Source organism: Leptidea sinapis, chromosome 40, assembly GCF_905404315.1.
Source record: "Leptidea sinapis chromosome 40, ilLepSina1.1, whole genome shotgun sequence".
Lineage (NCBI taxonomy): Eukaryota > Metazoa > Arthropoda > Insecta > Lepidoptera > Pieridae > Leptidea > Leptidea sinapis.
Genome location: NC_066304.1, coordinates 6,844,178 through 6,871,994, shown reverse-complemented (window position 1 = coordinate 6,871,994; position 27,817 = coordinate 6,844,178). Strand labels below are relative to the sequence as shown.

Sequence of the window (27,817 nt, the reverse complement as noted above, 5' to 3'; positions counted from 1 at the left end):
CAGTATAAAAAAACGTTAATTAATATTTAACAAAAGTGGTAAACTATGAATATTAGTTATTTATGCAACTGTTGTGTAATAAGGGTTATTAAAACACGAATGTGGGTTTATGGCGATAATAGTATCACATGAGTGTTTTAATACCTAATTATCAACAGCTACATACAAAACTTTATCTACACCCAGAATTTGAATCCCCTAAAAGATTCTGAAACAGTTACCTTACTGCTAACGTTAAAACAGCCAATCCTAGTAGTAACCTAATATCATCCATTACTGATTATATACAAATAAACTAAGTATTAATGAAAGAATTATTTATTTTAGTAGTAATTTATATTTTGTATAGTGCAATCATTAAAATTCACTTGAATATTATGTTCTTTTGCAGCGTTTAAAATATCTGGGGGGTGCTGTCAAAACTTGAATCACTCATTTTTTGTCAACAAAATAATAAAAATATCGAAGAAAAATGGCGGGATTCGAATTACCTACTTTTTTTTACGTAGCGCGACGTTCTGGTAGTGTGGAACGCGCGTAAACGAAAATGTTCTTTTTTTGAAATTCATACAGATACCACGCATCGAGTAATAAGAATTTGGCTGTCTGTTGAAACTCTTTGCGCATGAAGGGATCAAAAAAAAAACAAAGGAGGGTTGTTATGAAATTCAGTACAACATTACAACACTCGTTTGGATGATGTAATGGTTATTAGAACATTGGGTGTTTTAATATTGGCAATAAACTGTTTCAGAATCTTTAATAGAGAATTTTAAGCATGGGTGTAGATATTTCTCGTGCCTAGTTATTACAATTTATAATTTTATATGTTTGTTGCATCATTTTACATATTATATTGAAATTGAAATGATTTGTAAATCGATGGAAATGTAAATCTTGATATAAAAGAGTGGCAATGAGTTTCTTGCTACTTCTTCTCATTAGCTCAACCCTTTACGAAGTAGCGGTAGATTCAATAAGAAAAATATTTTTTTGACATTCACAAGTGTCATTTCTGTGACCTACATGAATAAAGTGATTTTGATTTTGATTTTTGATTTTGTGCATGATACGTATTTCCGTAACAAGATCGGACGTCAATAGTTGAGAGATGAGAATTCTGCAAAATTTGGTTGAGTTTACATTAAAAAACATCACTCAATATAGCTGAGATGACACTTTTAAAATTAGTAGAAATATTTTAGATTTGGTTGAACAATATGGATACCTTCGAAAGAGATTGTCGTTCAAATGTTAACGCGCGGCTTAGATATAGTTACGGTTCAGTTAACGATCTTGGGAAATGATAGGAGAATTCGAATCTAGAGTAAAATGTGGATAGGATCTAAACATTTTGAAATTACGTGAAAAGCACCGCTGGTACTAATAAGTGCTGCACTTTAGAATGCCGTAACGCCCAGTATTCTTGAAAAACTCAAAATTGTTAATTGTAAAATACTAATACCTAGTATAGTAAGTACCTACTTAAGCCTAATTTCTATTAATGGTGTCTCGGTTAGAAGGTTGTGGCAGCTAGTGGAGTGGAGCTAAAGTGTCGAGAGTCGAGACTGAGTATCTAGCTGGCATCCTGTAGGAAGCCTCAAGCTGTAAAAAAATAAAGTTATATTCTTTATACCCGCCGCGATCGTAAGCATTCTGACGGAATGACTCTGGTGGCTTGGACACGGGGAAGGGCGCTGGGGTGCGACGTGTCTTCCGTCAACACTCTGGCTCCTTCTCATTTCCAAATTACGTCAGTTGGTGCTAGGTCTGCTGCTTCGACAGCCGAACACAGCAAGCGTCGTAAATATTTCGGTCTCAGTGAGTATTACATCTTTGTGCCGTTTAGTGTCGAGACACTTGGGCCGTGGGGTACAGAGGCGCGGAGAATGTACAAAGCACTATCTTCTCACCTCAATAGGGCTACTGGCAATCCAAGCGCTGGCAGCTATTTCGGTCAACGGATCAGCCTAGCTATCCAACGTGGAAATGCTGCCAGTATTCTTGGTACGCTTCCCCGTAATGCTAGTTTTAATTTTATATAATCATAGTATTGTAAATATAGTTATAAGATTTGTTTTGTTTGAATAAAGTTATATTTCTAGCTGAATTATTATCATGAGAAAACAAACCGTGTTGTTAATTTAATTATTATGTAGGCACTGACTACGAACTGGTTGATTGTCGAAGCGAGTACCTACGGTACAAACCACGAAATATTCATTTTGCCATCTTGGACAGACAAATCCACTCTCGATGGCCGGCTTTCTCTGCCGTGAAGCAGTAATGTGTAAACATTATTGTGTTTCGGTCTGAAGGGCGCCGTAGATAGTGAAATTACTGGGAAAATGAGACTAAACATCTTAGTCTCAAGGTGACGAGCGCAATTGTGGTGCCGCTCAGAATTTTTGAGTTTTTCAAGAATCCTGAGCGGCACTGCATTGTAATGGGCAGGGCGTATCAATTACCATCAGCTGAACGTCCTGCTCGTCTCGTCCCTTATTATCATAAAAAAAAATGAAACTTCACATCTTATGTCACAAGGTGAAGAACGGAACGTCTTGCATGTCTCATCCCTTATTGTCATTAAAAAATTGTAGACCCGACCCACGTCCCTACTAATATTATAAATGTGAATGTAAGTTTGCTTGTTACACTGTCAGGCCTAAACCACCAACCAGATTTTGATAAAAATTAATTCAGAGATTGACATGAAAAAGAACATAGGCTACCTTTTATTGCAAATAAAAACAAGTGGAAGGGTTGAGATAGAGGATGGCAGTTTGTATGGAATTTCGTCACTATCGAAGATAAAACGATGAATCTTGTATTTAGGCACTTGATAAGAAATAATTTATAAATACATGGGGATGCAATAGGAGATAAATGAGAATGAGAGGAGTATCATAGTTGAGCGCCACCAGCAGCATAAAGAGCAGTTTTTATGTGTATTATTTGAAAAGTATCCTAAAAATATAAATAAATTGCCCAAAAATAACTATTCAACGTGGGCGAAGTCGCGGGAAAATAAAAGTATAAAATTTCAGGATGACCCGGTGAGAAGTTTAGGCATGAAAGCCGGGCAAACAAACTTACACTCGCATTTATAAAAAAACTTAGGATTAATATTATACAGTAATAATAATTGGCGATTGGCGAAATGATACTTTATTAATTATATAACCACTCTAAGACGTACGTATTAGATCTATGTTTTGAAAACATCAATGAAAAATCCTGTTATTTAGCATAACTAAAAATCTTTACATTAATATAATAACAGGAAATGTCAAAGACATTATTTTGGACTTTAGTCAAGTCAACAAGTTTTTTAAGATTTCGAAAATCTCAATTATATTTCGATATATTTTCAGTAAAACCGAGGATGTTTGCTTTTTAAATAAAATAATAAAATGCTCGCAAAATACCTTTAATTATTTTAGGTTAGTGGATTGATGCATTTACTGGACTTATAACACTCGATTTACATCATTTTTTATTTACTCGTGTGGAGGGGTTGAGAGTTTGACGTTTAAGTATTTTTTGTTTCTTCACTTTACATAAATTGTAACTGAAATAATTTTTAATCCACTTTCTTAAACCAACATTTACTGTTGATTTAAGCTAATTGCTCTCGTTAATAAAAGACATTCAACATTAATTCTCGTCTCATTGATTTAACGAAGTGTAACCAGTGTAATTACTTATGTGCTAAGTCTGGCGACTTTCATAAGTAACGGAATGTGTGCGTACCTAACTCGCTACCTTTGGAACGACCTTGCAATCTGTATTGCTTGAGATACTATGAAGAAACTGTTATTGCGGCGACTACTTAAAGATTAATAAAGTATAAAAATACTTAAAGACTAATAACATAAGTATTCTGAGCTATTGAACATTTTTAACCGACTTCAAAAAAGGAGGTTAATCTCTTTTGTTTGTTACCGCAGCACTTTGAACTGGGTGAATCTATTTTGAAGATTAAATTTTTATTTGAAATGTGATGCATTCCGTGTGGTCCCATTTTAATTTGGTCCAGTTCTGACGAAGGGCATCCATGAGAAATCCATGAAATGAAATGAAATGAAATGAAATTTATTTGCAGGAAACATTGTACTTAAGGTGTTAACAATATAATGGATAATCCAATATGTTTCGTCAATTGACATGCAAAATATGTTACAAAATTGTCTAAACACTAATCGTACTGTTATATTGAAACATGTCGGATTTCACAATGATATCAATAATATTTATAAAATGAAATTTTAATACTTATATAATATTATAATATGAGACGTAAATAACTTAATAATTCATTTAGTACCTATGTATAATATTAACAAATTCAATGTCATAAAAGTATATTAATTTACTTTTATTATTATCAAATAGACTAATTCATTTTGTATTGAAAAATTCATTTAAACTATAGAAGCACTTATTTGTTAACCACTGATGCAGTCTTCTTTTAAAAACTTTGAACGGTAAATCTTTCAATTCATTGGGCAATTTATTATATATTTTCACAGACATGCTGAAACAATTTCTACTAAAAGATGCAGTTCTACAGAAGGGCATCATGAGTTTATTTGGATACCTTGTATTTAAAACCTTCTGACTTTTTTTTGTATAGAAATCAAACATATGTTTTTGAACAAATAGGCTTATTTCATAAATGTATAGGCATGGCAGCGATAGAATTTTCAATTTTTTAAATAGCGGTCGACAAGAATGTGATGATGTGTGACAAGGATATGAGATGTGCTCAACATATGGACGAATAACTCAATATCACGCCAACCAATTTATGATTCTTTTCTTATTGGAAAGAATATACTTCAAAGGTAATTTGATGAGGTTCTGATTATGGGATCGATGACAAAGTAACTCTTCAATTCTTAAGTGCAAAATAACAATCTCGCCCGATCTCTTATATGCTATCCGGATATTTGAGACACTTACCGTAACGTCGTTATGGTCAAGTAATTGATACTCGAATATGATGATCAATGGAACTCCTTAACGGGTTACAGTAAGGGTGGGCTTACAGTAATCTGTGGCAGAATTTCTGTCTGTTATAAAATTGCATAGCGCTATCTTCGTTGCACTGCAAGATGATGTAAGTGTCCTATCTTAATATATATATAAATTACGTGACACGTTGTTTGTTACGATTTTAATGGGGATTACTTCATGGAGTGCAGTTTAGTCCACCTTGAGAGATGGGATAGTTTTTATTTCGATATGGGACCCATAATTATTTTTATTTTCAACATTTGTTTTGTATGGACATATTTTATATCAGAGAATTTAGTGACGCACGGTTTGACAGTTCCGCTGTGAAACAAATTCATTATAACAACAGGATGCATTTTTTACGAAATAATTCTTGATGTTTTGAAATATTATTGGCAAATTTCTATAAAACAGTATTTTTTTTTATTTTTATATTTATATAAAGAAACTGTTTTTTTTTATTTTTATATTTATATAGGATATTTAATTGGTAGATTATTTAGAGCTGAAACTTATGCCTATAACTCAAAAGTGCCTTTATGTGGTTTGAGTCCTTTCTGCTTAACTACGTCCAGTTATAGGTGAGATGTGCTTGTGTCTCACGGGCGATATGACAAGGCGAGCGGCGAGGGGGGGCCCGCGGCGAGAGAACCCTGATTCCAAAAATAACAATAATTGAACCTACGTTATTTTATCGTTATAATTTTATCGACTTTTAGGTAGCGTAATATTTTTCATTTCATTTTACTTAGGAGAATTCCAAAAAAAAATGTTTATAAGGTTGTAGAAGAATACGCAATATTTTTTTAACCGACTTCAAAAAAGGAGTAGTTACAAACCTATCTTGGCTGACACCGACTCCAAAAATTACAATAATCGTAACTAGAATTAGATTAATTAATTAGATTGTATAAAAATACGCAATTATTTTTATACTTTTTAGTGCACATTATATCTTTTGTCTTGGAATAGTGGTTTTGTAGTCGGTTGTCTTTTCTTATTTTCTTACGAGTAAAGATTTACTAATTCATTATACATAAAAAAATTACGATGTTGCATTATTTGACTTTATTTAATTTATTCGTTTACGGAAACTCGCGGCTTAAACGAAAAAACAAACAATAGCGCGAATAAGCCACTAAATTACTTCAAGCAGCTACAACATAGTGATTAAAAAAAGGAAACAAAGCGTGGGCTGCATTTGCTACTAAGACATTTTCATCAGGGGCGTATCAATAATACGGGGCGCCCGGACCGTGGGGGCCCCCGACGTCCGTAAGCAATAATTCAAAAAAAGCAATTTCTGCCTTTTCAAACAAAATAATTTCATTTAAAATATCATTTTGGAATAAGTGACAGATTATAATGATGAATAAATATTTCTTTTAATTTTATAGAAACATATATTTTCTTTTGTGAGAAATCTTTTTTTTTTTTAATGAAAATAAGGGACAAAACGAGCAGGATGTTCAGCTGATGGTAATTCATACGCCCTGCCCATTACAATGCAGTGCCGCCCAGGATTCTTGAAAAACCACAAAAATTCTAAATGACACTACAACTGCGCTCGTTACCTTGAGACATAAGATTTAGCAAACACGGCAGAAATAGGCGCCGTTGTGGTACCCATACTCTAGCCGGCATCCTGTGCAAAGGAGCCTCCCACTGGTTACCCTTCATAAGGGCCCCCCGCCAAGGCGCACTACGCCACTGATTTTCAAAATGACTCCACTTTTACTAATTAACTTATCTGTTAGTAAAATATATATAACAATTGATATCAAGCAACCCATATGCATTTTGTACAATAAAATATTTTTTTTTAATCATACGTTTCCTAAATTATTTTCAACTAATTATTATAAATTCGGTATTCTATTAAAGCTACTTTTTTAGTTTTAGCGTCTCACTTAGAAGTCGGGGCGAGCGACTAGCTAGTTGATTATATTATAATAGCTGACCGTACAGACGTTAGTCTGTTTCGTAATAAAAAAAAACACTCTTGCGGGTGGAATTTCGTAAAATCTGTGAACACAAAAATAACGGTGAACTGCTAGCCTCTCTTTTCAGCAACGCACGCTAAAACAAAGTGACTGACGCAAACTAGAATAATAATTATTGCCATGCTTTGTCTAACAGCAAGAAGTATCTCTGGGAATAAATAATCTAAGTGTGCATCAATACTCTTTCTAAATTGGCTAATATTTTTAAGAGCGTACAAGTAGTTATTGTTTAGGTTCTGGAAGTGTACTGTCATAATATTGACTTAACTAAACTGTTCTATAAATGAATCCCTTAAACACATTTTATAGACTGCTCGAATTACTAAATTCAAATTCAAATATTTTCATTCAAAATCACTTATTTAACGTCAAAAACTAGCACCCCTTTAAAATAGACTGCCTCAGACCTGAGAAGAACGGGCGCAAGAAAGTGTGAGGTGTTCGCTTCATTCCCAGTCTGTGGTATCATTAATAAAATCGTTTATGATATAGTTAAATTTCCCACACAAACGTTTTTTAACAATTCTTTTAAACTTCGTAACACATATGTTTAGTACATTTTCTGGAAGCATATTGTAGAAGCATATACATCGCCCAATAAAAGACTTACTAACTCAACTTAACCGAGTAGTAGGCATAACAAGTTTATGTTTGTTCCTCGTGTTAACATTATGATTGTCACAGTTTCTAGCAAATTCGTCAATTTGCTTATGAACATACAGAACATTATCAAAGATATATTGAGAAGCAACGGTCAAAATTTTTATTTCTTTAAATTTTTCTCTTAATGATTCTTTAAGATGAGAGAATTATGAACTCAAAATAACAAGAAACTGTAATATTTCATGTTTTCTTTTCAGAGAAGCACGAAAGAAAAGGAACTACAATTATATAGAGGAATGTAAACCTGTACAGGACGAGATCTGTTTCCAATGCGGTGGAGATAAATTAGGAGGTCTGGTGCCTTGCATCTGTCATTACCACCGGTAAATATATTGACATCGTTATTTACATTAATTAGAACTACACGTTCAACAACTTGACCAGCGGGCCTACCATGAACTCTTATTGCGATTCAATTGACAACCTAAAATGAACTGCTTTGCTATTTCGTACCACGACGTGATTAGAGCTATCTAATTTAGGTTGACGTCAAATCAACTGATTAAATCGCAATGCTGTCAATTGAATGTCAAAAATGATATCAACTGAATCGCAAACTGATTTAGTTCGTTCATTCATTCGTACCATGAGGTGTAATTTCAACCTAAACTGGATAGCTAATTTGTCAAAGTGACCGATTCGAAAAAAGTTGCTACTTCCTTAGGGGAAAGTGAATCGTGTTGTTAATAACATTTAAAAAATAGTGAAAACATAGAAAAGAAAAATTTTATTGATTAAAGATGAGATGAGAAAACTTTATTGGACTTTTTTGTAAAACAAAATACTGAAAATAAATACCCAAAATGAAAATACTAAAGACGAGGCAGTAAGGACCCGGGCTATAGCCTGTTTGCAAGAAAGAATTAAAAAAAATGACTCTGTGGTCCTGTCAAATCAAACATCAATGGAGGTGCGTTCATAACTCGTTATTTTTACGAAAACACTTAAGCAAACATTTCATTTGTAATTCAAAAACTATATTTATTTATTTTACTATTATTTAATAAGTATAAGAAAGGGCTTAATGGTTTATAATTAGACGCTATTGCGAAATTTTAAAATGTATTTTTAGTATTTTCTACGCAAAAAACCGCTAAAATCATAATATCATTTTAGGTTTCGAAACGCAATTTTATTTCGTTCATTCTTCCTAAGCGATCCAAACGCCATTCAGTAAAAGGCACTTCATGGTACGAATTTTAGTGATTCAGTTTAGGTACTTAAACTGAACTGCATCGGATTCGAATCGCTTATTAAAAGTTGATGGTAGGCCCTCTGTAGTAGTAACAATACTAATGATAGTATAATTCTCCATTAATACCTATGTTTCGTATCATGTTCATGTAAGTCTCATTAATTCAATGAATAATCGTTGCCGACAAGTTCTGAATAGCAGAGGAGGACCGTACTTTGTATTAAATTATCCTATTCTGTCACAAAAAATTAATTTTCTTTAGAAATTTCATTTTGTTAAAAAAGTGTTTAGTTGCTTATGTACCTTTGTTTCTGCAGTATATTCTTATATTGTTAATTTCTGTTATTAAAAGAACTTATAAAGACAACAGCTTTTATTTTTACATCATAGGACCCTACAAATATTATTTTAAAAATAAAATACAAAAATAAAATACAATGTGTATTTTATTATTTAGTAAAATGTTTATGACGTTTACTGTGTGTGGATAGATGCATCTAGTTACACTCAATAAATCAAGTGGTTCTTTTTAAATTAATCTACTTTTAATTTTATTCTGAACTAACTCACGTAAATCACGACGGAGTATTTTATTGCATCTCATCATCTTCACATCGATTGTAATTAAAATAATTTGTAAAATGTTGAAGCTATACATATTAATTTAAAAAAGTGGTAATATGGTTCTCACCACTTCTTTGTAAACCTCAACCAATTCTAAAGTGATGGCAAATGGTATGATTTTTGACATTCTTATGTGTCATGTTTTGATCCATTTGCATTAGTTTTGATTTGATATTAACTCAAATGTTGTCTTATGTATTTCCAGGGCAGTGAAGTTTGAGTCCGGCGCTTGGTTTCTTCGTCAGGTGCAGCAAGCTTTGAATCTGATGTCGTGGTCAACCAGCTCGGAAAGACTAGAGCAAATAGGTAATAATATATTTATTATATAACAAACGAATTGAACGATGGCAAAGTTCAAATCGTAGATTCAAACACTCTAATACATATAATAAAGGCGACTGGTGGTTTGTTTGTATTTCTTATATAAGAGGAGGCAAACGGGCAAGAGGTTCACTCGAAGTGGAGTTGTGAGGTAACCGCCCATAAACATCCACAACACCAGGAGTCAAGAGGTGCGTTGTTGGCCTTTAAGGTGTAAGTATTCTCTATTCTTGAAGGTCCCTAAGTCATATCAGATCGGGTGAATAGCAGCCGGTAATTGATTCCACGACGTTGCTTTGTGAGGCAAGAAATAACTCGCAAAACTCGCGGTTGTAGAATGCCAGAAGTTAACATGAAGCGGGTAGAATTTAGCATTTTAATTTTTGCATTTCATTATGCCGAACATCAAAGCTCTCCTCCGAAATAAATGTAGTAAAAAGGTTCAGAGCGAACCCACGTCTCTACGTAACGCCAAACAATCAAGCTGATTGGAGATGACTTTTCGTCGATGATTCGAGTCGCTCTTCGTTGTATGCGGTCAAAGGAATAAGTTAGTACTGGGGAGCGCCCGCATAAAGGTGAGAATAGTACTCCACGTGAGGCTGAACTAACGCCTTTTATAGTAACAAGCGGCTTGAAATGAAGTACTGTCTCGCCTTACTGGGTACACCGTTTTAGAGGCCAGCTTGGCTTTCTCTACCAAGTGAGTGCGGGAGCTGAACGCTTCAAATATATCGCCGAGTATGCCTATACAGGCTGTGGCATTTAGAGGTGAGATCTCGAATCGAGGAGTTGCGACAAAAGGAGTCTTTAAGGGGTGAACTCACAAACTTGTTCTTCTTAGGGTTGAATTGAAATAAATTTTGTTGGCCACATTCAAACACTCTGCAAAGAATAGTCTTGATTTCAGACACAAGTTTGTTCCAGTTCTCGTCAACGATATCCCGGGTGATTTTGGCAGGGACGGTGTGGAAAGCGTACCCAGTGATGTCATCTGCATGAGAATGCAATGAATATTGCCGATTTGTAGCATATCATTAATATGCAGAAGAAATAGTGTAGGGGATAGCACGCAGCCTTGAGGGACACCAGCGTTTATGGGATTTAAGTCGGAGCATGCACCGTTGAAAACAACCTTGATACTCCTATTGGCCAAAAAGCTAGTGACCCATTTGTACAACCTTTTGAGAAGCCCATAAATGGCAGTTTCGCTATAAGCGCATTGTGCCACACCCGATCGAAGGCCATCGCTATGGTCAAACTCACTACCCTACCCTGACGGAAACCGTACTGGCAGTCGCTGATCAGCTCAGCTCAGATCCTCTATGTACCTATCTCAAGATCTGGCGGTTAATAATCGACTCCATAATTTTTTAGTAAATTTTTTAGTATTAATAAAGTAGAGGTAATGGGGTAGTAGTTGGACGGAGCCGAGCGTACACCTTTCTTCGGGATCGGGTGCACTAAAGCCGCCTGCCTTAAACTCGGCACTACACTAGATGGTTAGTAGAGCCGGAAAAGAAGATTTACGTTGTTGTACAACGTAAAGTGTACGTGTGTACGTGTAAGTTGTACAGAAAAGGATATAAAGAACATTTTATCCTGAAACTTTTAAGAGTTCCCGAGTGAGCGCGATTTGAATTTTAGGTTGGGTCCACATGTAGCGCATGATGGTGAATGAGATTTATGGAAGGAAAGAGAAAAAATGTATGTAGCAAGGAGAGTAAAAAAGAAGAGAGACCCTTATCTCGGTTAGTATTTGCACGCTGGACTTTTGTGTCATTTGTTTCCGAAACGGTAGTAGTGATTTCATTGACATCAAGGAGTATTTTCAAGGAATCAATTTAGAACAATAAATTAATTTTAATTTGCTTCATAAACATCTTTTATATTTTCGCTTACTTAATGGATTGTTAATTATTAATAACCTCAATGAACCAAATTACACTAAAAATGTTTCCATTTGCGTGTGGTGTGGTTCAACCTGCATGAATACTATATATTATATCGTCACGAGAGTGGGTCAGGGATTTGAAAGTAATACACAGTAAGGAACGAGCCTTTATTTGCGTTCACTTCTACGAACTTCCACTTCGCCGGTCTGCGGCTGTTCCTCTTCAGAAGGCAGTGTCTTCAGCAGATCACATCACACTTAGTACGGCTTTTGTATCCCCGGGTTTATTCTATTTTCAAGATGATTCTCTTCCATCTTTAATTTTAAATGAAAGTAGTTTTAGCAAACACTTCCACTGAGCTATGAGTATTATTGACGGAGCTGTCGAAATTATCATTGCCTTGAATTTTGATAACTCTAGTCATGTAATACGTCGAAGCGTTGCTACGCGACAATAATATTATAATAATAATACCACGGGATACATCTATGCTTTACATGAATGTAATTATTAATTTGATTCAAAGAAAATAGTTTCGTACAGTACCTATAGGAGATGCATATGATTGAGATATAAAACATAAATAAAACTTGCAAATTAAAAATGCGTTAAAAATAATATTTTTTTTTGTAATATGCAGAAGAAGAAGATAGTGACGTGTCCAGTTCTGGAGACAACCGAGACCTCCACAATGTAAGAGAGTTCCTAGAGGCCATCTCCACTAAACTAGCTGGAGGGCCACTGGAGGGAACCAGGGTTTCAGCACTCTACGATCACCCAGCTTGTGAGTACCGAAACTTACTTGAAATTTTAAAAAGTCTACAATACCAATACGATACCAGATCAAAATGGTCCAAAAATTCACACATTAAATAACAAATTTCTATCAAAAAGGATGAATAGTACATCAATAACAACGAATATTGATATAACTATAAATATAATCCGACGCAAAATATGCTCAAATAAAACACTTTATAAAGGATTAAAACGTGTGGAATTGTAACTTGTTTTTACATTAGTTTTAGATTAATCCCCCTGAAAACGAGATCTGGATAGGTCTTGATACTTCGGCTTAACTAAAATAATAATAAAAATGTAACTTTTACGCACGAATCTGATGTAAAAACACAGTTACAATGACACCCGTTTTTATCCATTAAAAAGTGTTTTATTTAAAAGTGTAACGCTCGCGAAGAAAATTCCATGTGCATAATAATATGTTATTTATTAGTTATGTTGCTGCGACCATTTCTTGTAAATTCGTTTTTAGTGTAAATTTTATTTTTCGTTAAAGAAAGCACGTGTTCCTCAATAGGTCGTCATCCTTACCATTAGAAGCTAATTAAATAATTACTTTACAAATACAAGATGAGCAAATAGTATAATAAATCGTTAATATTTTGCTTGGTAGGTAATTGGGCAGAATTTCATTGTTTTAAATAAATTTTAATGTTATTAGCGCCTCAGCAAAAAATTTTACCCTACTTGGTAATGTCATACTATGTAAATATTTTCCCTTGTTTATCGCTTATTACAAAAAAAGGATTGTGTGGTTTTATGAAACCACGATAAAAGTGAAACTTTTTATATACATTTAACTAAAAATTTTTGGAATAATTTTCCATTAAGGGTATAAAAATCGCTTTATTAATCTTAATTTTATACTTGGAAAATTGGAATATGATACTATGACTACTACTACTTTGAGTCTATTCACTACACGGTCACATGCTGCTTATAGGCACCGCCCGACCGTAATGCGACATGCAACACACAGACGAAAAAGTTTGAAACGATATAATAAAATTTTCACTTTAATTAAAGTTTAATCTACTTTAGAGAGCATGAATGCCAACTAATCTCTTAAAATCAGATAACTTGTACTCTCGTTTGTTACGTATATTTGCCAAATATTCTCCAGTGTAATGTTCATTATTACTGTGTAGACTTAACCATGTTTGAGCGTCACCACAAGGCTCTGCGTGGTTCGCTCGCGAGTCTTTCCATCGCGCTTCTCGACGCGCTCAAACGTAAGACACCTAACGATATAGAAATCACTCAGCACGACTTCAATTATTAATGCTGTTATAAATATTGCACTGAATGTTTTTCCTAGCACCCTTTTTTAACTTTGGGCAAATAATACCAGTAAGACCTAACAATATTAACTATAAAATGGATGCACGACCGTCCACATAAAAATGTATTACTAACGTGTTTAGTGAGCTGAAAATTATGTTGCATGAAAGTCCATTTTAAATGTGTCTGAGCAGAAATTTTCTATGAAATTATTTATTTTTAACGATGCTTAGTGAGCAGAAAAGTTATGTGAAAAGCCATTTCTAACGTGGTTTAGTAAATGTAACAGTTATACAACAATGACAAAACGGGGTGCAGAAAGAGGGGTGAGGTAGTGGGGAGTCGGAAGTGGAGATGAGAACTTGACAACTGACGTTGACACTGACAATTTCAAGTTCGTTCCGAAATGAGCAAATGAAATAAGGAGAAAACACATTTGTTATTTGGTTTATTGAGAAGAAGAGTTATATGAAAATCCATTTCTAACGTAGCTTTATTTTGATTTTAGAGCTTTATTTCCCATATTACGTTACGTAAAGGTATTCCCGTATCAATTTTAATAATTAATATGTGTTAATATTTCCTTGTCTGAATAAAATTTTTTTTTTTGTTAGAGTAGTCATATGAGTAACTAGGTATAAGTATTAGGAGGTAGTTGGGTTCGTATACTTGCGCTATCAGAATACCTTTGTATCGACGTAAATTATAGCCGCTCTTTCAGATACATAATCCAATGAAGGAATGAACCTGAATATTGGTTTTCTTAGTAACCATAAATTTTACATCATCTAGTTTCGTTTACCCCATTTTTTTAAATAAAATACTTACGATTTCTTTTATATTTGCTAGCATAATTTATTTCATGCATATTTATTAGCAAAATGGGTGTGAGATGACCAATTTTGAATTATGCATTAGTTACACATTACTGTTCGTACAATCATATCATTATATGTAATAGGAGCTGTCTTTCCGGGCACTTTTGGTATGTTTTAGTAACAATAATCGCAATTAAACATAATGAAAATGTTCTTGGTCTGTAGAAAATAGTTTATTTTAATTTATTATGGATTTTTTCATAGTTACTACTCTTTTCGTCTTTTCATAATTATAAGTACTATTTAACAATTCAGCTTAGAATTACTTACATTAAAATCTATGAATTTTACAAAGATTCATCATGGATATAGAATCTAAACAGAAAGGAATGATGCGGAGTTTATAGAATACTAATTTTTATACATTTATCAATTAGTTGTGCAATTATTTTAGATTTAATACGGCAAAATTAATATGTTCCTGTTGTGTAAATATAAAAGCCATAAAAGGCATTTATTTTCTCTAAATTGATTCCTTTAGAATCCATCTTTTTTGATGTCATTTCTAATAACTACCAGATACTACTAAGCAAAAGTTATCTCTAAGTAGTACGTTCATTTTGAAAATAACTTTCAACAAACTTCTTTAAAAAATCATACTAAAGAAAACAAAGATTTGAAAACAATAATAAAGGAGTATACAATAATGTAAATAAACCAAAGGCACAAAACAAAGATATATAAAGAATTTTATTAACTACTAATTTAACCAAGCAGATTTATAACGCCTGATATATTATCTTAGCAATTCTGAACACATGTGAAATCTACGTTATAATTTCACGAGTAAGAATATTTACATAATTAAAAAATGTACTTTATCGTTGATGACTCATTAATAAAATTTTTTTCAATTCTACCCTCTTCATATTTGACTTTGTTGTAGGTTCTGTTAGTCTTTGTAGATTTTATATATTATTATTTAAAAAAAAACCTGTTATTGGTAGAGCGGGGCAGGCTAAAAGGAGCGGTACCTGATTCGATTCGGAAGTCGAAGTGACGTCTAGAAAACTTATACTAATAATTATTAGTATAGATTCTTCCAGGAGGACCATTGTTCCTACGGTTATACTGCAAAACTACTCAACTGATTGGAATAATACTTATACCATAAGATGCAGTGAGTTGATTCGGTACTTATATTTTTCGACTTTTAAATATCTATTTATTCGCAATACAAATAATTCAGTCAATGGAGTATCCACTATGGCTAAACAATGAGTGCCGGGTGCCCTTGTATACCTTTTATATATGTAGGGTTTATTAGCACATACAAAGATTTAATTGCTGTAAACAAAATAAGATACAAAATGGGGGTATATTAGTTTATCGTTAATAATTAAGTGAAAAACAATTCTGAAAATTGAGGTAGCTTCGTTTAATTCACACTATTACATGTTCTGACCACACAACAATTTTCATCAAGACCCGTCAAGCATTTCTGGAATTGATTTGTTGTGAGTTATAAAACGTGTATTGATTACAAAATTGAATGTGTATTTTTAAAAAGAGCCTACAGATTTATATACATATATATAGACTGTAACTGGCTTGCTATTGTCTTTCAAATATATATCTGCTGTTGCTAAGCTAATATAATAAAGCTCACACTTTAGTTTTTTGGAGTGTCTGAATTATTCTATGACTATATATTATTCTCTAGAATTTCCTGGGCATGACCATATGGTCATAATATTATTATTCATGCAAAACTATTTACTATGCACCTAATACGTGTATCTTCTGCCATTATAACAAGGTACTCATTTTATGTGGTGACTGCTATCGTAAACTACTATTATTTTTTTTTTATAAAAGAAAAGAAAAGGAGGAAAAACGAGCGTACGGGTCACCTGGTGTTAAGTTATCACCGCCTCCCACATTATTATCACATGAGCGTATTCGGCCTTTAAGGAAGGTGTACGCGCTTTTTTGAAGGCCTCCCGGAAACACCGCACAAGGAAGTTCATTCCACAGTTTTGTAGTACGTGGAAGAAAGCTCCTTGAAAGCCGTACTGTGAAGGCCCGCCACATATCCAGATGGTGGGGATGACATGCTAATTTGTGGCGTGTCGTGCGAAGGTGGAATTCGGCGGCAGGAATCAGTTGAAACAGGTCTTCGGAACACTTACCGTGATAAATTCGGTAGAAGACACACAATGAAGCGACGTCTCTACGCAACGCCAAATAATCCAGCCGTTCACAGAGTACTGGGTCCTCGACAATCAAGCTGCTCTGCGTTGCACGCGGTCAAATGGATCGAGCTGATAATGGGGTGCGCCAGACCAGAGATGACAGCAATACTCCATATGTGGCCGGACCTGCACTTTGTACTTGAAGTATTGCCGTGATCTATTTATGACGCCCAGCTTCTTCGAAGCCAATTTGACTTTGCCCTCCACATGACCACTGAATTGGCAATCGCTCGAGATTTCAGACCCAGTATTCCGATACTAGGCGAGGCCTTAAGGGAAGTGTTGTCAAAGAGCGGTGATACGACAAATGGGTTTTTATTAGTGGTCAACGCGCAAACTTGAGTCTTCTGGGGTTTAAATTAGAAAAGGTTCAATTTATCCCATTCCGCGACCTTCTTAAGAGAGGACTCGATAGAAGACACAGGTTTCTATATTTAGACAGGTATTTAGACACTTGATAAAAAATAATTTATAAACATTAATTGTTCGAGCATTTTTGTTACTTGGCCTACATGGGGATTAAATAGGAGATAAAATTTCACAGTACAATTAAAGACACTGTCCACAATGACAAGGGATATGCGCTGTATCAAAGAAGAGCAGCGGCGGAAGAGCAGTTTGTATGTGTATTATTTGAAAAGTATCCTAAAAGAAAAAAAAATTGCTCAAAGTATCTATTCAACGTGGACGAGTCGCGGATAATTTTTTTTTTTTATATTTTTTTATGAAAATAAGGGACGAGACGAGCAGGACTTTCAGCTGTTGGCAATTGATACACCCTACCCATGACAATGTAGTAACGCTCAGGATTGTTGAAAAACCCAAAAATTCTGAGAGGCTCTACAATTGTGCTTGTCACCTTGAGACGTAAGAAATTAAGTCTCATTTGCCTAGTAATTTCACTAGCTGCGCGGCCTTCAGACTGAAACACAGTAATATTTACACATTACTGCTTCACGGCAGAAATAGGAGTCGTTGTGGTACCCATAATCTAGCCGGCAACCTGTGCAGACCTCCCACTGGTAGGAACAGTAAAAGTAACATAAGTCCACGCTGACAAAGTAGGAATTACATATTTATCTTTCTTTTATAAATTTGAAATTATTGTTCGAAAAATGCTTCAAATCAAATATTAGTACTTTATTTGCACCATCTTGTAAAATATCTTTTAGCTCGTCATATTTGGACTCAACAATTCATCGAACGTGTTCATAAAGATCATTTTTAATACAGGATGTAGTGGAGTTCGTTGCCTCGCTACTTGTAAGGTAATAATATATTGCGGTGGTATTTTTTGTCTTTGATCATGCAAACAATTTTTTGTAACAGCGTCGCGTCAATCTTTTCGCATGTGATATCATCTTTGTATTAAAGTGTATTCATATTTGTAATTAACGTTACGATGTTTTGTGGTTATTGTTTAGTCAAATTCAATTATATTTATTCTAAATTTGGAATTTTTTTGGTCAGCTCTGAGAAGAACGGGCGCAAGAAGCTTAGCTAGTTTTTCTTTTTTTTTTTAATAAAATCTCGTTGCAATAAAATTTATTTAAATTGCCTGAGGACTGTTGGTGTAGTCAACACTTCCTGACACCAATATGTACCAGTATCATTAAGAAAGTCATTTATTTTATTTTTAATATCTTTACCACATCAACGTTTTTTAATAATTGTTTTGAATTTTGTAGCACATTTGTACTTACATTATCTATTATCTTACCAACTCGACTTAACATTTTACATAAAATTCGCTAATTTGCCTTTGATATGTATGTAGTTAAATAAACATTACCAAGAATATATTTAGAGTTTTATTTACTCGTTTTCTTCTACATGTATAGCAATAGTAGAACAGCCTTAGAAAATACAAATATTATATTAGTCCATCCCACCTTTTCCTAAAAAAGGTTACCACAAAAGTAGTGTAGATCTTCTGGTGTACAAAGATATTCTAATCGGCGCGGCGGTGATACTATATATTGGGTATTGTGAAAATAAAATTAAATAAAGTTTTTGAACTATTTTCGATTGGAATATAAAGAAATCATTGTCTATGGATCTAGTCGTTGATGTGATCTAGTGATATCAACTGATTCCTCGTTTATTTAACAAAGCATCCAAAAAAAAAGTATCTTGTACAAATATTCAATATTGAATCGATATGATAAAGTTTAATGGAATGTAATTTGTTGAACAGTGATGCGGTGAACAATAATATTGTTATTATAAATATAATATTTATATTATTGTTTATTAAAAGTACGGAATGATTTCAAATTTCATTTTGATTAAATATATTTTTAGCATTTCTTAATTCATCATCATCAGCCGGAAGACGTCCACTGCTGGGCAAAGGCCTCCCCCAAAGTATCTCCATGACGATCGGTCCTGCGCTGCCCTCATCCAACGTATTCCGTTGATGTTGACCAGATCATCAGTCCATCTGTGGGAGGCTTACCAAAACTACGTCTTCTGATACGTGGTCGCCATTCGAGGACTTTACTGTCCCAACGGCCATCTGTCCGTCGAACTTTGTGCCCTGCCCACTGCTACTAAAGTAATTTTGCAATCGTTTTGGCTACCTCGTTTCTTAATTTTAATTTACATCATTAGTTGTATAAGAATGATATACCTACCTAATAGTTAACTGTTGCTTGTATAGATAAAGTTGACAGGCTACTTCATGCTCGCTTAAATGTCATTGCTTGAGGAGAAATCATGTGGCAGGAGGCTTATCCCGCTCGAGAAAAGCGATGATCCCTTGCGTGCCGCAAGCATGGCTACCATCGCATTTACCAATGGGAGGCTCCCTTGCACAAGATACCGGCTAGATTATGAGTACCACAACTAGCGTTATTACTGGGAAAATGAGACTTAACATCTTACCTCATGGTGACGAGCGGAATTGTAATGCCGCTCAGAATTGGATTTTCTAAGAATCCTGAGCACTGCATTGTAATGGGTAGGGCGTACCATTTACAACCTGACCGCCTTGATCGTTCCGTCCCATATTTTTAAAATATAAACAAGATTTTTAAATACTTAAATAAAAATACTTGTGGGGGCTGGACGATTCTGTTTTCGAGACTGCTTTTGTTGTGAAAATTAACGTTATAATGTTTATTTTATAAAATACTTCAAATGTTTGTAAAATGTTGGCGTTATACGTTTATTTGTTTACAGTGTGTGTAATTGTGTATTTGTCAATACATGTGCTGCTCTGAATAACTCTTGACATTATTTTATTATTTATTTACCTTTCTTCACTGATCTGTATAAATACCACTGGACAGGCTATTCCAAACAATTCCTCCTAAGCGCCACTCGCGGGCGTCCAGAGAACTAATTTTGACGTATAATATGGCTGCGAAAGAACGTACAATACTCTGAAGTATTTTTGCATTTTGAATTAATTTCGTATGTTTTCCGTGTTATTTATACTTCAAGAATCAACGTAATGAAGTACTCATTTTTTTTTGTAATTAGTTTCCCACTATCTATCGATGTTTGCTGAGGTTGTCATCACTAGTTTTAGTACCGCAGACTCTCGCTATCTCCAATAGCACCAAAATGGCGAATATCAAACAGGCACTAAAGCACTTTGACAGCCGCCATCGGTAGTATATAGTAGATGGCAGTGCCTTTCTTATACTCAAATAAGCTGAAACATTGAGTATTTTGGTTGCGTAACATACTACTTGCAACAATTATATGTAAAGAAATAAATAAATGATGAATCTCAAACGTCAAATAGTCAATGCCACACACGAGTAAGTCAAAAAAGTAAATATGAATTATTACAAAACAAAAGTTATTGAGTACAGTAGCTGCATCATCCACACACACCGTAAATTAATAAAGGTATTTATGTAGATATATAAATGATCTAAGGTTTAGTACGATGAGGTTAAAAAAATGTAGTGAAAAACGAGCCACCGTGACGTAAATAAAACGTACCGTACCGTATAGTGCATTCACATCCACCCGGCCTACTCTATACTTTTTATGTATCTATAAGTACGAACCACAACCTACAACTACGAGCAATGTGTAAATTTCTTTTTAATGTTTTCACAATTAATAGGTGAAGCAAAAAACAAATTATACTCATTTGTCAATACTTGTTGTAGTTGTGACGAATGATTTCTGGTACGTTTGGATTCGATAAAAAGACCAACAAAACTCAAGAATAATAAAAATCGCGGAATATTATATGGTGGTGATTTGAGTATTTTTTAATGAAAATAAGGGACGAGACGAGCAGGACGTTCAGCTGATGGTAATTGATACGCCCTGCCGAATACAATGCAGCACCGCTCAAGATTATTGAAAAAACCAAAAATTCTGAGCGACACTACAACTGCGCTCGTTACCTTGAGACATAACATGTCAAGTCTCATTTGCCCAGTAATTTCACTAGCTACGGCACCCTTCAGACTGACACACAGTAATACTTACACATTACGGCAGATATAGGCGCCGTTGTGGTACCCATAATCGAACCGGTATCCTGTGCAAAGGAGCCTTCAACTGGTCTAAGGAGTCTACAGGAGACCTTATGCGACAGGTACAAACAGACAAGAATAATATATGCAAACAACAAACAAATCAATCTAAAACTAATCATACAACTGCATTAAATAATAAACTAAACATTACATTACAAATAATACATCACACCAGAAAATACAAAAACAATTGAACATACAACTATTTAGTATTTGCCATAACATACTACATATAACAATACCCTTGAACTGCACATACACCCAAAACTGTCCACTTTGTTGTGGAGTTCATTTTTACGGCGAAGGGCTCTAGTTAAAGGCGACTTTGCCGACACATTGTGTCAGTGTATAACAAGTGTATAGATTTAAGTCAGTTCGTTGCGAATCGCCTAACCGCAATCTAATGTAAAAAGTCTCATATGGAGCATAAATCCTGAACTCGGCTCACGTTTCTATTGTGCCCATTGGACCGTGGGACAGCTAAATATAAAAGTAAAAACAAGCCTACCTTCCATATTGTTATTGGCATGCGCTAACCGTAACTTAATACAGCCTTAAAAAAGGCAAAAAAGAAAGCCTTTTGACGCGCCGTGGGAATATTACCTGTGCGAGTTGAGAGCAATAACTTCTATAATGACATTATTTCTGTACAAACCTTGCAAGTATATTATACGTGGCGATATACTGACACCATTATACGATACACTAACATATGCTCATAAGTACTGTACTCGTAGATAAAATACGCAAATAAAATTTGAAAAACAAAATTTTATGAACGATGCGGTATTCGAACCCACGACCTCCGGCGTTCCGTGCCGGTGCTCTAACCAACTGAGCTAACCGTTCGAGTATCGCCTCACTGTAAAATTCAGTTTGCTTTGTTCAACTCTCAGGTTGTGGCTTCATCTACAGGATCTACTTTACAGTTGATAACCTGCTCAACCCCAATATTTGCATATTAGGAAATTGACTTGAGATCCTAGAAGTGAGGGTTATCACTTTAAAACATAACATTGTTCGTAGATAAAATCCATTACTTCTCACTCATTGGCTTAGTATTTATAACCAGATGTGGTGACTTTGGTTCTCCTTCGGATCTCCTCATTTCTGATTCGATCTCGCAGGGAAACTTACTTAACATAGCCCTTTCCATTGCCCTCTTAGCGATCATGAGCTTTCTCATCAGGCCCATAGTTAGCGACCTCGTCTATGTACCGTAAGTTATTACTGGCAACACACACTGGTTGAAAACCTTCGTCTTCAGACACTGTGGTATTTAGGATGAGAAGATTTTACGGAGTGTCCCAAACCAAGTTGGATTCGACGAGTGATAAGAAAAATAAGAATAATAAATATATGAGACAATATCACATACAATCAATAACATCATAAAAAAGATAAGGTTTTAAGTAGGTAGCTATCCCTCTCGAACATTAAAAAATAAGTATTTATGACTATATAATTATTTGAAACTCATCAATCGAATATTACTTACGGCCGTTCCCAATGTTCAGTCTATCACTTACTTGAGATAAAAATCGTAACTATCGTTGACTTTTCTGGCCCAATAAACTTACCGACGGTAAGTCACCTTATCCGTACATGATGTCTGTTAATGGCACGACGTATAGCTTACCAGCGATAGAAGTTTGTATGAAAATTGCAATTCACGCGTCCCAATATAAGGTGATAAGAATGACTTATCAGGTATATTGGGACAGCTTCAGATAATTGACAGCTAATTACTGACAGTAGAAGGTAGTAATTTATCTCTATCTGTAGATAGTGTGAATGGCAGTTAGTAACATACACGTACGTGTTTACTGTCTGTTATTAAATTAAAAACTGTGTGGAGGTGGGTGATCACCGACCGTCCCATGTTCACGGATTACATAAAAATATTTTATTTGTTGTTCTTTTGGGTGATCATCATCTTTAGATGTACCCAATAGATCAACCTTTTTTATAAAATAGGATCAAGTTTTTATATAAGAAGGGTTCAAGATATGCGTTGCCAGCCTTTAGGCCTGATATCCACCAAAGCGGAGAGGAGATGTGAGCTGTTTGGGCTCGATATCAGTCGAGTGATTTCTACGAAACGAAGTCGTCAAGTCGTTACAAAAGTTATTCTTTAAATTACTTGAGGAAGAGGAATTAGAGATTGAAGAGACACAAAGAATTCTTCGATATTTTAACTATCGAAGTCAACAAAGATTCTCATTCACTCATCTCCGATCTGCCGCGTCGCTTGATCACTCGACGCGGCACAAAATTCTAAAGAAAAATGAGACTTCTCTTTCTCTCCGCTTGATCCATTTGCACCGAAGCTAAGCGGAAAGGAGATGTGGGAATAACGAAATCTGATTGGTTATCAAAATATATCTCCTCTCCTCTCCACTTTGGTGGATACCAGGCCTTAAGGTGGGATAATGCTTTATTCTTTAAGGTCCCTTAGTCGGGAAAACTGCAGCCGGTAATTGATTTCACCAAGCAAGAAATTTCAAGCAAAACGCGCGATCAATTTCTACTACCCTCTTGTCGGGTATTCATCTAAGAGTTCCCAATCGGTCTTCAAGTCATGAACAGCCTTTTACTATTCCGTTCTGTAATAATAACGTATCCTTCCATAACCCTATCTATAGAATGTGTCGACAATACAGTACGCCCTACTACTCGAAAATAGTGAAGTACCTAACATCCACAGTTCATCTGTTTGTAAATGGAAATCTAGTTAATATAAATTCCTTAATTATTTTATATTATTTAAAAAAAATCTTAATATACCCTAACCATAATTATTCACGTCTATTTCTCCAAATATATATTTTCTCCCTTTTTCTTTAATAATATTACATTACCTAATGCTGGTTTAAAAATCGCAATTATTATTGTATTTTAATAGTTATTCATTTCTGCTAAACATGCCAACAATCCTCGTAGAGTTGCCTATCTTGTATTTAGCTGATAGTTTTTTGAGTCTCGTGCCAGATTTTGGCGAGACAACACGTCCTGAGGATGCCTCGTGTAGAGGCGAAACACGTGTCGAATTGTTTAAAAACAAATATTGGCGGAATTAACACTAAAGAAAACTTAAATCATTTGTATAATTATGGATTTCCGCAAAGTAAAGTAGCAACGCCTACTTCAATAAAAAGATAGTTTTTTTGTTAATTATGTATTTGTTGTAATTCTGTTGTTTCTACCTATTAAATAAATAAATATATTGGAGAATACCAGACGTCAACTGAATGCAGGGGAATTAGTTTTAAATAACTCGTTTTTCAATTTAACTCGATAAGATTGCAAACACTTTGATCAATATACTGACACCATAATGATTACTCAACCTAGATGTTAACTATGGCTGCTGGTATTATTACAGATTCAACTAATGATGAAATTAAAATTTCTCTTCGATTTATCAATAGAACTTTTCTTGGCCTATTTCGCCATGAAAATCTCGTTAAGAAACATAACGGAGATTCAATATTGGAAAATCATAGTAATGTACATTCATTGTAGACTTCCACTCTCATTCACACGGCTATCATAACCTTAGATAATTTATATGTGTAGATAGAGTCTCTTGCTGTTAGACAACCGATAAGAACAGACCAATAATAATAGTTTAGTGTGCGTGACGATCCTCTTTCCCAAAAAAAATCTCCAAAATTTAACTAACATTAATATAAAGTTAGAATTTGATATAAATTTATTTTTAATGCATTTGCCAAAAAAGTAGTTACCCATGTGTGTGTAGCTTGCCAAAAGCTATTCAAAGTCAGTTTTTATTGGCATAAACGTGTTAAGTGGATGTTAAATAATTGATGACAATACTAAAAAAGTACGTGTTTGCAATATATTTATGACGTGCAAATAAAATATAAATATTGTATTATTTTGAGCACTACATAGTGCTTTTTGTTTTAGAGACCGCCACACACATAAAAGTGGTTTACAATGAAAAATGTTTCATTACAATATTTTTGTCTGAAATGACTATTTTACAGCGTTAATACTATTACGACGAAGTATAATCCGGCTAAGTTTGAAAGCGAAGAGTTGCTTAGAACGTAGTGGATTTCAGCTATCTCCGTTTTTTACAAGATTATAGCCGTCATCTATCAATCTATCAACGACTGCTGAGTGAATCGCTATTTTCTTACGGCCGTTCCCAATATACTATCTACAGATAGAGATATATTACTACCTTCTACTGTCAGTAATTAGCTGTCAATAATCTGAAGCTGTCCCAATTTACCCGATAAGTCATTCTTATCGCCTTATATTGAGACGAGTTAATTGAAATTTCCATACAAACTTCTATAGCTAGTAAGCTATACGTCGTCCCATTGACAGACAGCGTGTACGGATAAGGTGAGTTACCGTCGATAAGTTTATTGGGACAGAAAAGTCAACGATATTTACGATTTTTAACTCAAGTAAGAGATAGACTGAATATTGGGAACTGCCGTTAAAGAGTTTCGGTAGGCCGATATTACTTGTCCAAGCTCGGATTAAACAGTTTTTCATTAATTTCCTTTCGTTGTTTTATTTTTTTGACTAATGTATAAAAAACTTCGTTCAGTGCACGAGCACTATTATTGTCATTTCCACTCGTCCCTCCCCAATTCAACAAACCGGAACTCGTAAAGATGTGACATAACTAACAAACAGACTATACTTTCCGCACTTGTATGAACTTTACTATTTTCTTTATCAAAATGTCGATAATACCAAACATTACACCAATTTACTATTTAAAACATATTAACTAATTCAAATCCTATTATATATTAATCCTAAAAGTGCTCTTTTCTCATAAGATGCTGTTTCCTTCAAAAACAAAACAACAAAAGTTATGAAATATGAGAGATATTTAGTGAAATTAACTTTTCCCAACACAGTCGGATAATTAGAGCTTTTCGAAAGTGTCATATCTCGTTCAGATCGTGAGAGTTATGTAAATACAGTTTGTTTAATGAACTAACTCATAAACTAACACTTAGAACAATCTCTTGCCACAGAAACTTGTAAATATATTTTACACTGAATTACGATCTGTGTCTTGTGTGTAGAACACAATTAAGTACTATATTACTTGATAATATAATTAAATGATACTTTAATTACATTTCAGATTATGCATATCCATAAATCAATTCTTGTCGTGAAAAATAATTTTTTTTTACAAAAATATCTAATTTATAAAATTCTCATGTCGCGGTGTTTGTAGTTAAACTCCTTCGAAACGGCTTGACCGATTCTCATGAAATTTTGAGTGCATATTGGGTAGGTCTGAGAATCTTACAACATCTATTTTTCATCCCCCTAAATGTTAAGGGGCCACGCCATTTTTTTTTATTTTTTTTTTACATTTTTATTTAAATTTGTTTGATTATGAGTCAACATTTAAAAAGTATATAACTTCAAAGTTTCACCCATCTACGATCAACAGTTACTTTTGTATCGCGTAATACGTTTGCTGGGTCAGCTAGTATTCTATAATATCTATAATATAATATAAGAAAATGCATTTATCCCTATTTTTTTTTTTATATTATTGTTATTTTTGGAGTCGGCGTCAGCCAAGGTAGGTTTGTAACTACATACATAGTTATAGGTGAGATGTGCTTGTGTCGCACGCGACGTGAGAGGGGGCCCGCGCCGGCAGGACACTGATTCTAAAAATAATAACAATCGTCATTAGAATTAGATTTATTAATTACATTGTATACGAATACACAATTATTTTTATAATTGTTAGTGCATATTATATCTATAGTTTTGAAATAGTGTTTAATGGTTGATTATTGTGTTTAATTACCTACCAGCTTTAATTTGATTATTTTCACATAACATTTGTCAATAACCGAATAGGCTGTGTACGCGTACGATTCCATTTAAAAAATTTTTCAGTTGCAAAAACGCGCCATTATTTCAAAATATTAGTTGAAATAAACATATTATTTAATTCTTTGATTTGTTTTTAACTATTTCTCAATTATATCGTTTCGAATTATATATACAATTGAATCGAAAAACTTCGTGTGATACATGGGTGTGTAGGCTTTTGCAAACTCCTGATATTATACTTAAACTTAACGGTTTTATTTAAATTGCGAACTGGCTTGCAAATAGAATGCTGTTTATTGAAAAAAAAAAAAGATAAATGAGCGCAGCGGGTAAATTTATTGTTGTTAGTTGTTCGTCGTTGATTTTTAAAAGTTGTATTTGACAAAATGAGTTCAAGTAGCGACAATGAATATAATGAACTTATTTTAATGCCACTTGCAATTCAAGAGGCGGCAAGAGACATTTAGTTTTAATTTCCAAGCATTATTTGAGAAAAGTGCTATGCAAGATTTGGGAACAACTAGGCTATGATGGACTTACTAATGTGTGTTTACATGTCCGTCCATCAATAACTC

At 34.2% G+C, this 27,817-nt stretch overlaps 1 protein-coding gene across 5 annotated transcripts in view; it reads left to right on the top strand.

Moving 5' to 3' along the window:
* The window catches only part of LOC126976256 (uncharacterized), a 162,259-nt gene that overhangs the window by 78,232 nt on the left and 56,210 nt on the right, over positions 1-27,817 (top strand). For all 5 annotated transcript variants that reach the window (XR_007731874.1, XM_050824494.1, XM_050824493.1 and 2 more), the window contains 3 exons: positions 7,883-8,008; positions 9,710-9,810; positions 12,361-12,504. Coding sequence is in view for 4 of the 5 variants with exons in the window: in XM_050824494.1 (XP_050680451.1) it covers positions 7,883-8,008; positions 9,710-9,810; positions 12,361-12,504 (371 nt within the window). In the remaining variant the exon portion in view is untranslated. The remainder of the gene's footprint in view (positions 1-7,882; positions 8,009-9,709; positions 9,811-12,360; positions 12,505-27,817) is intronic.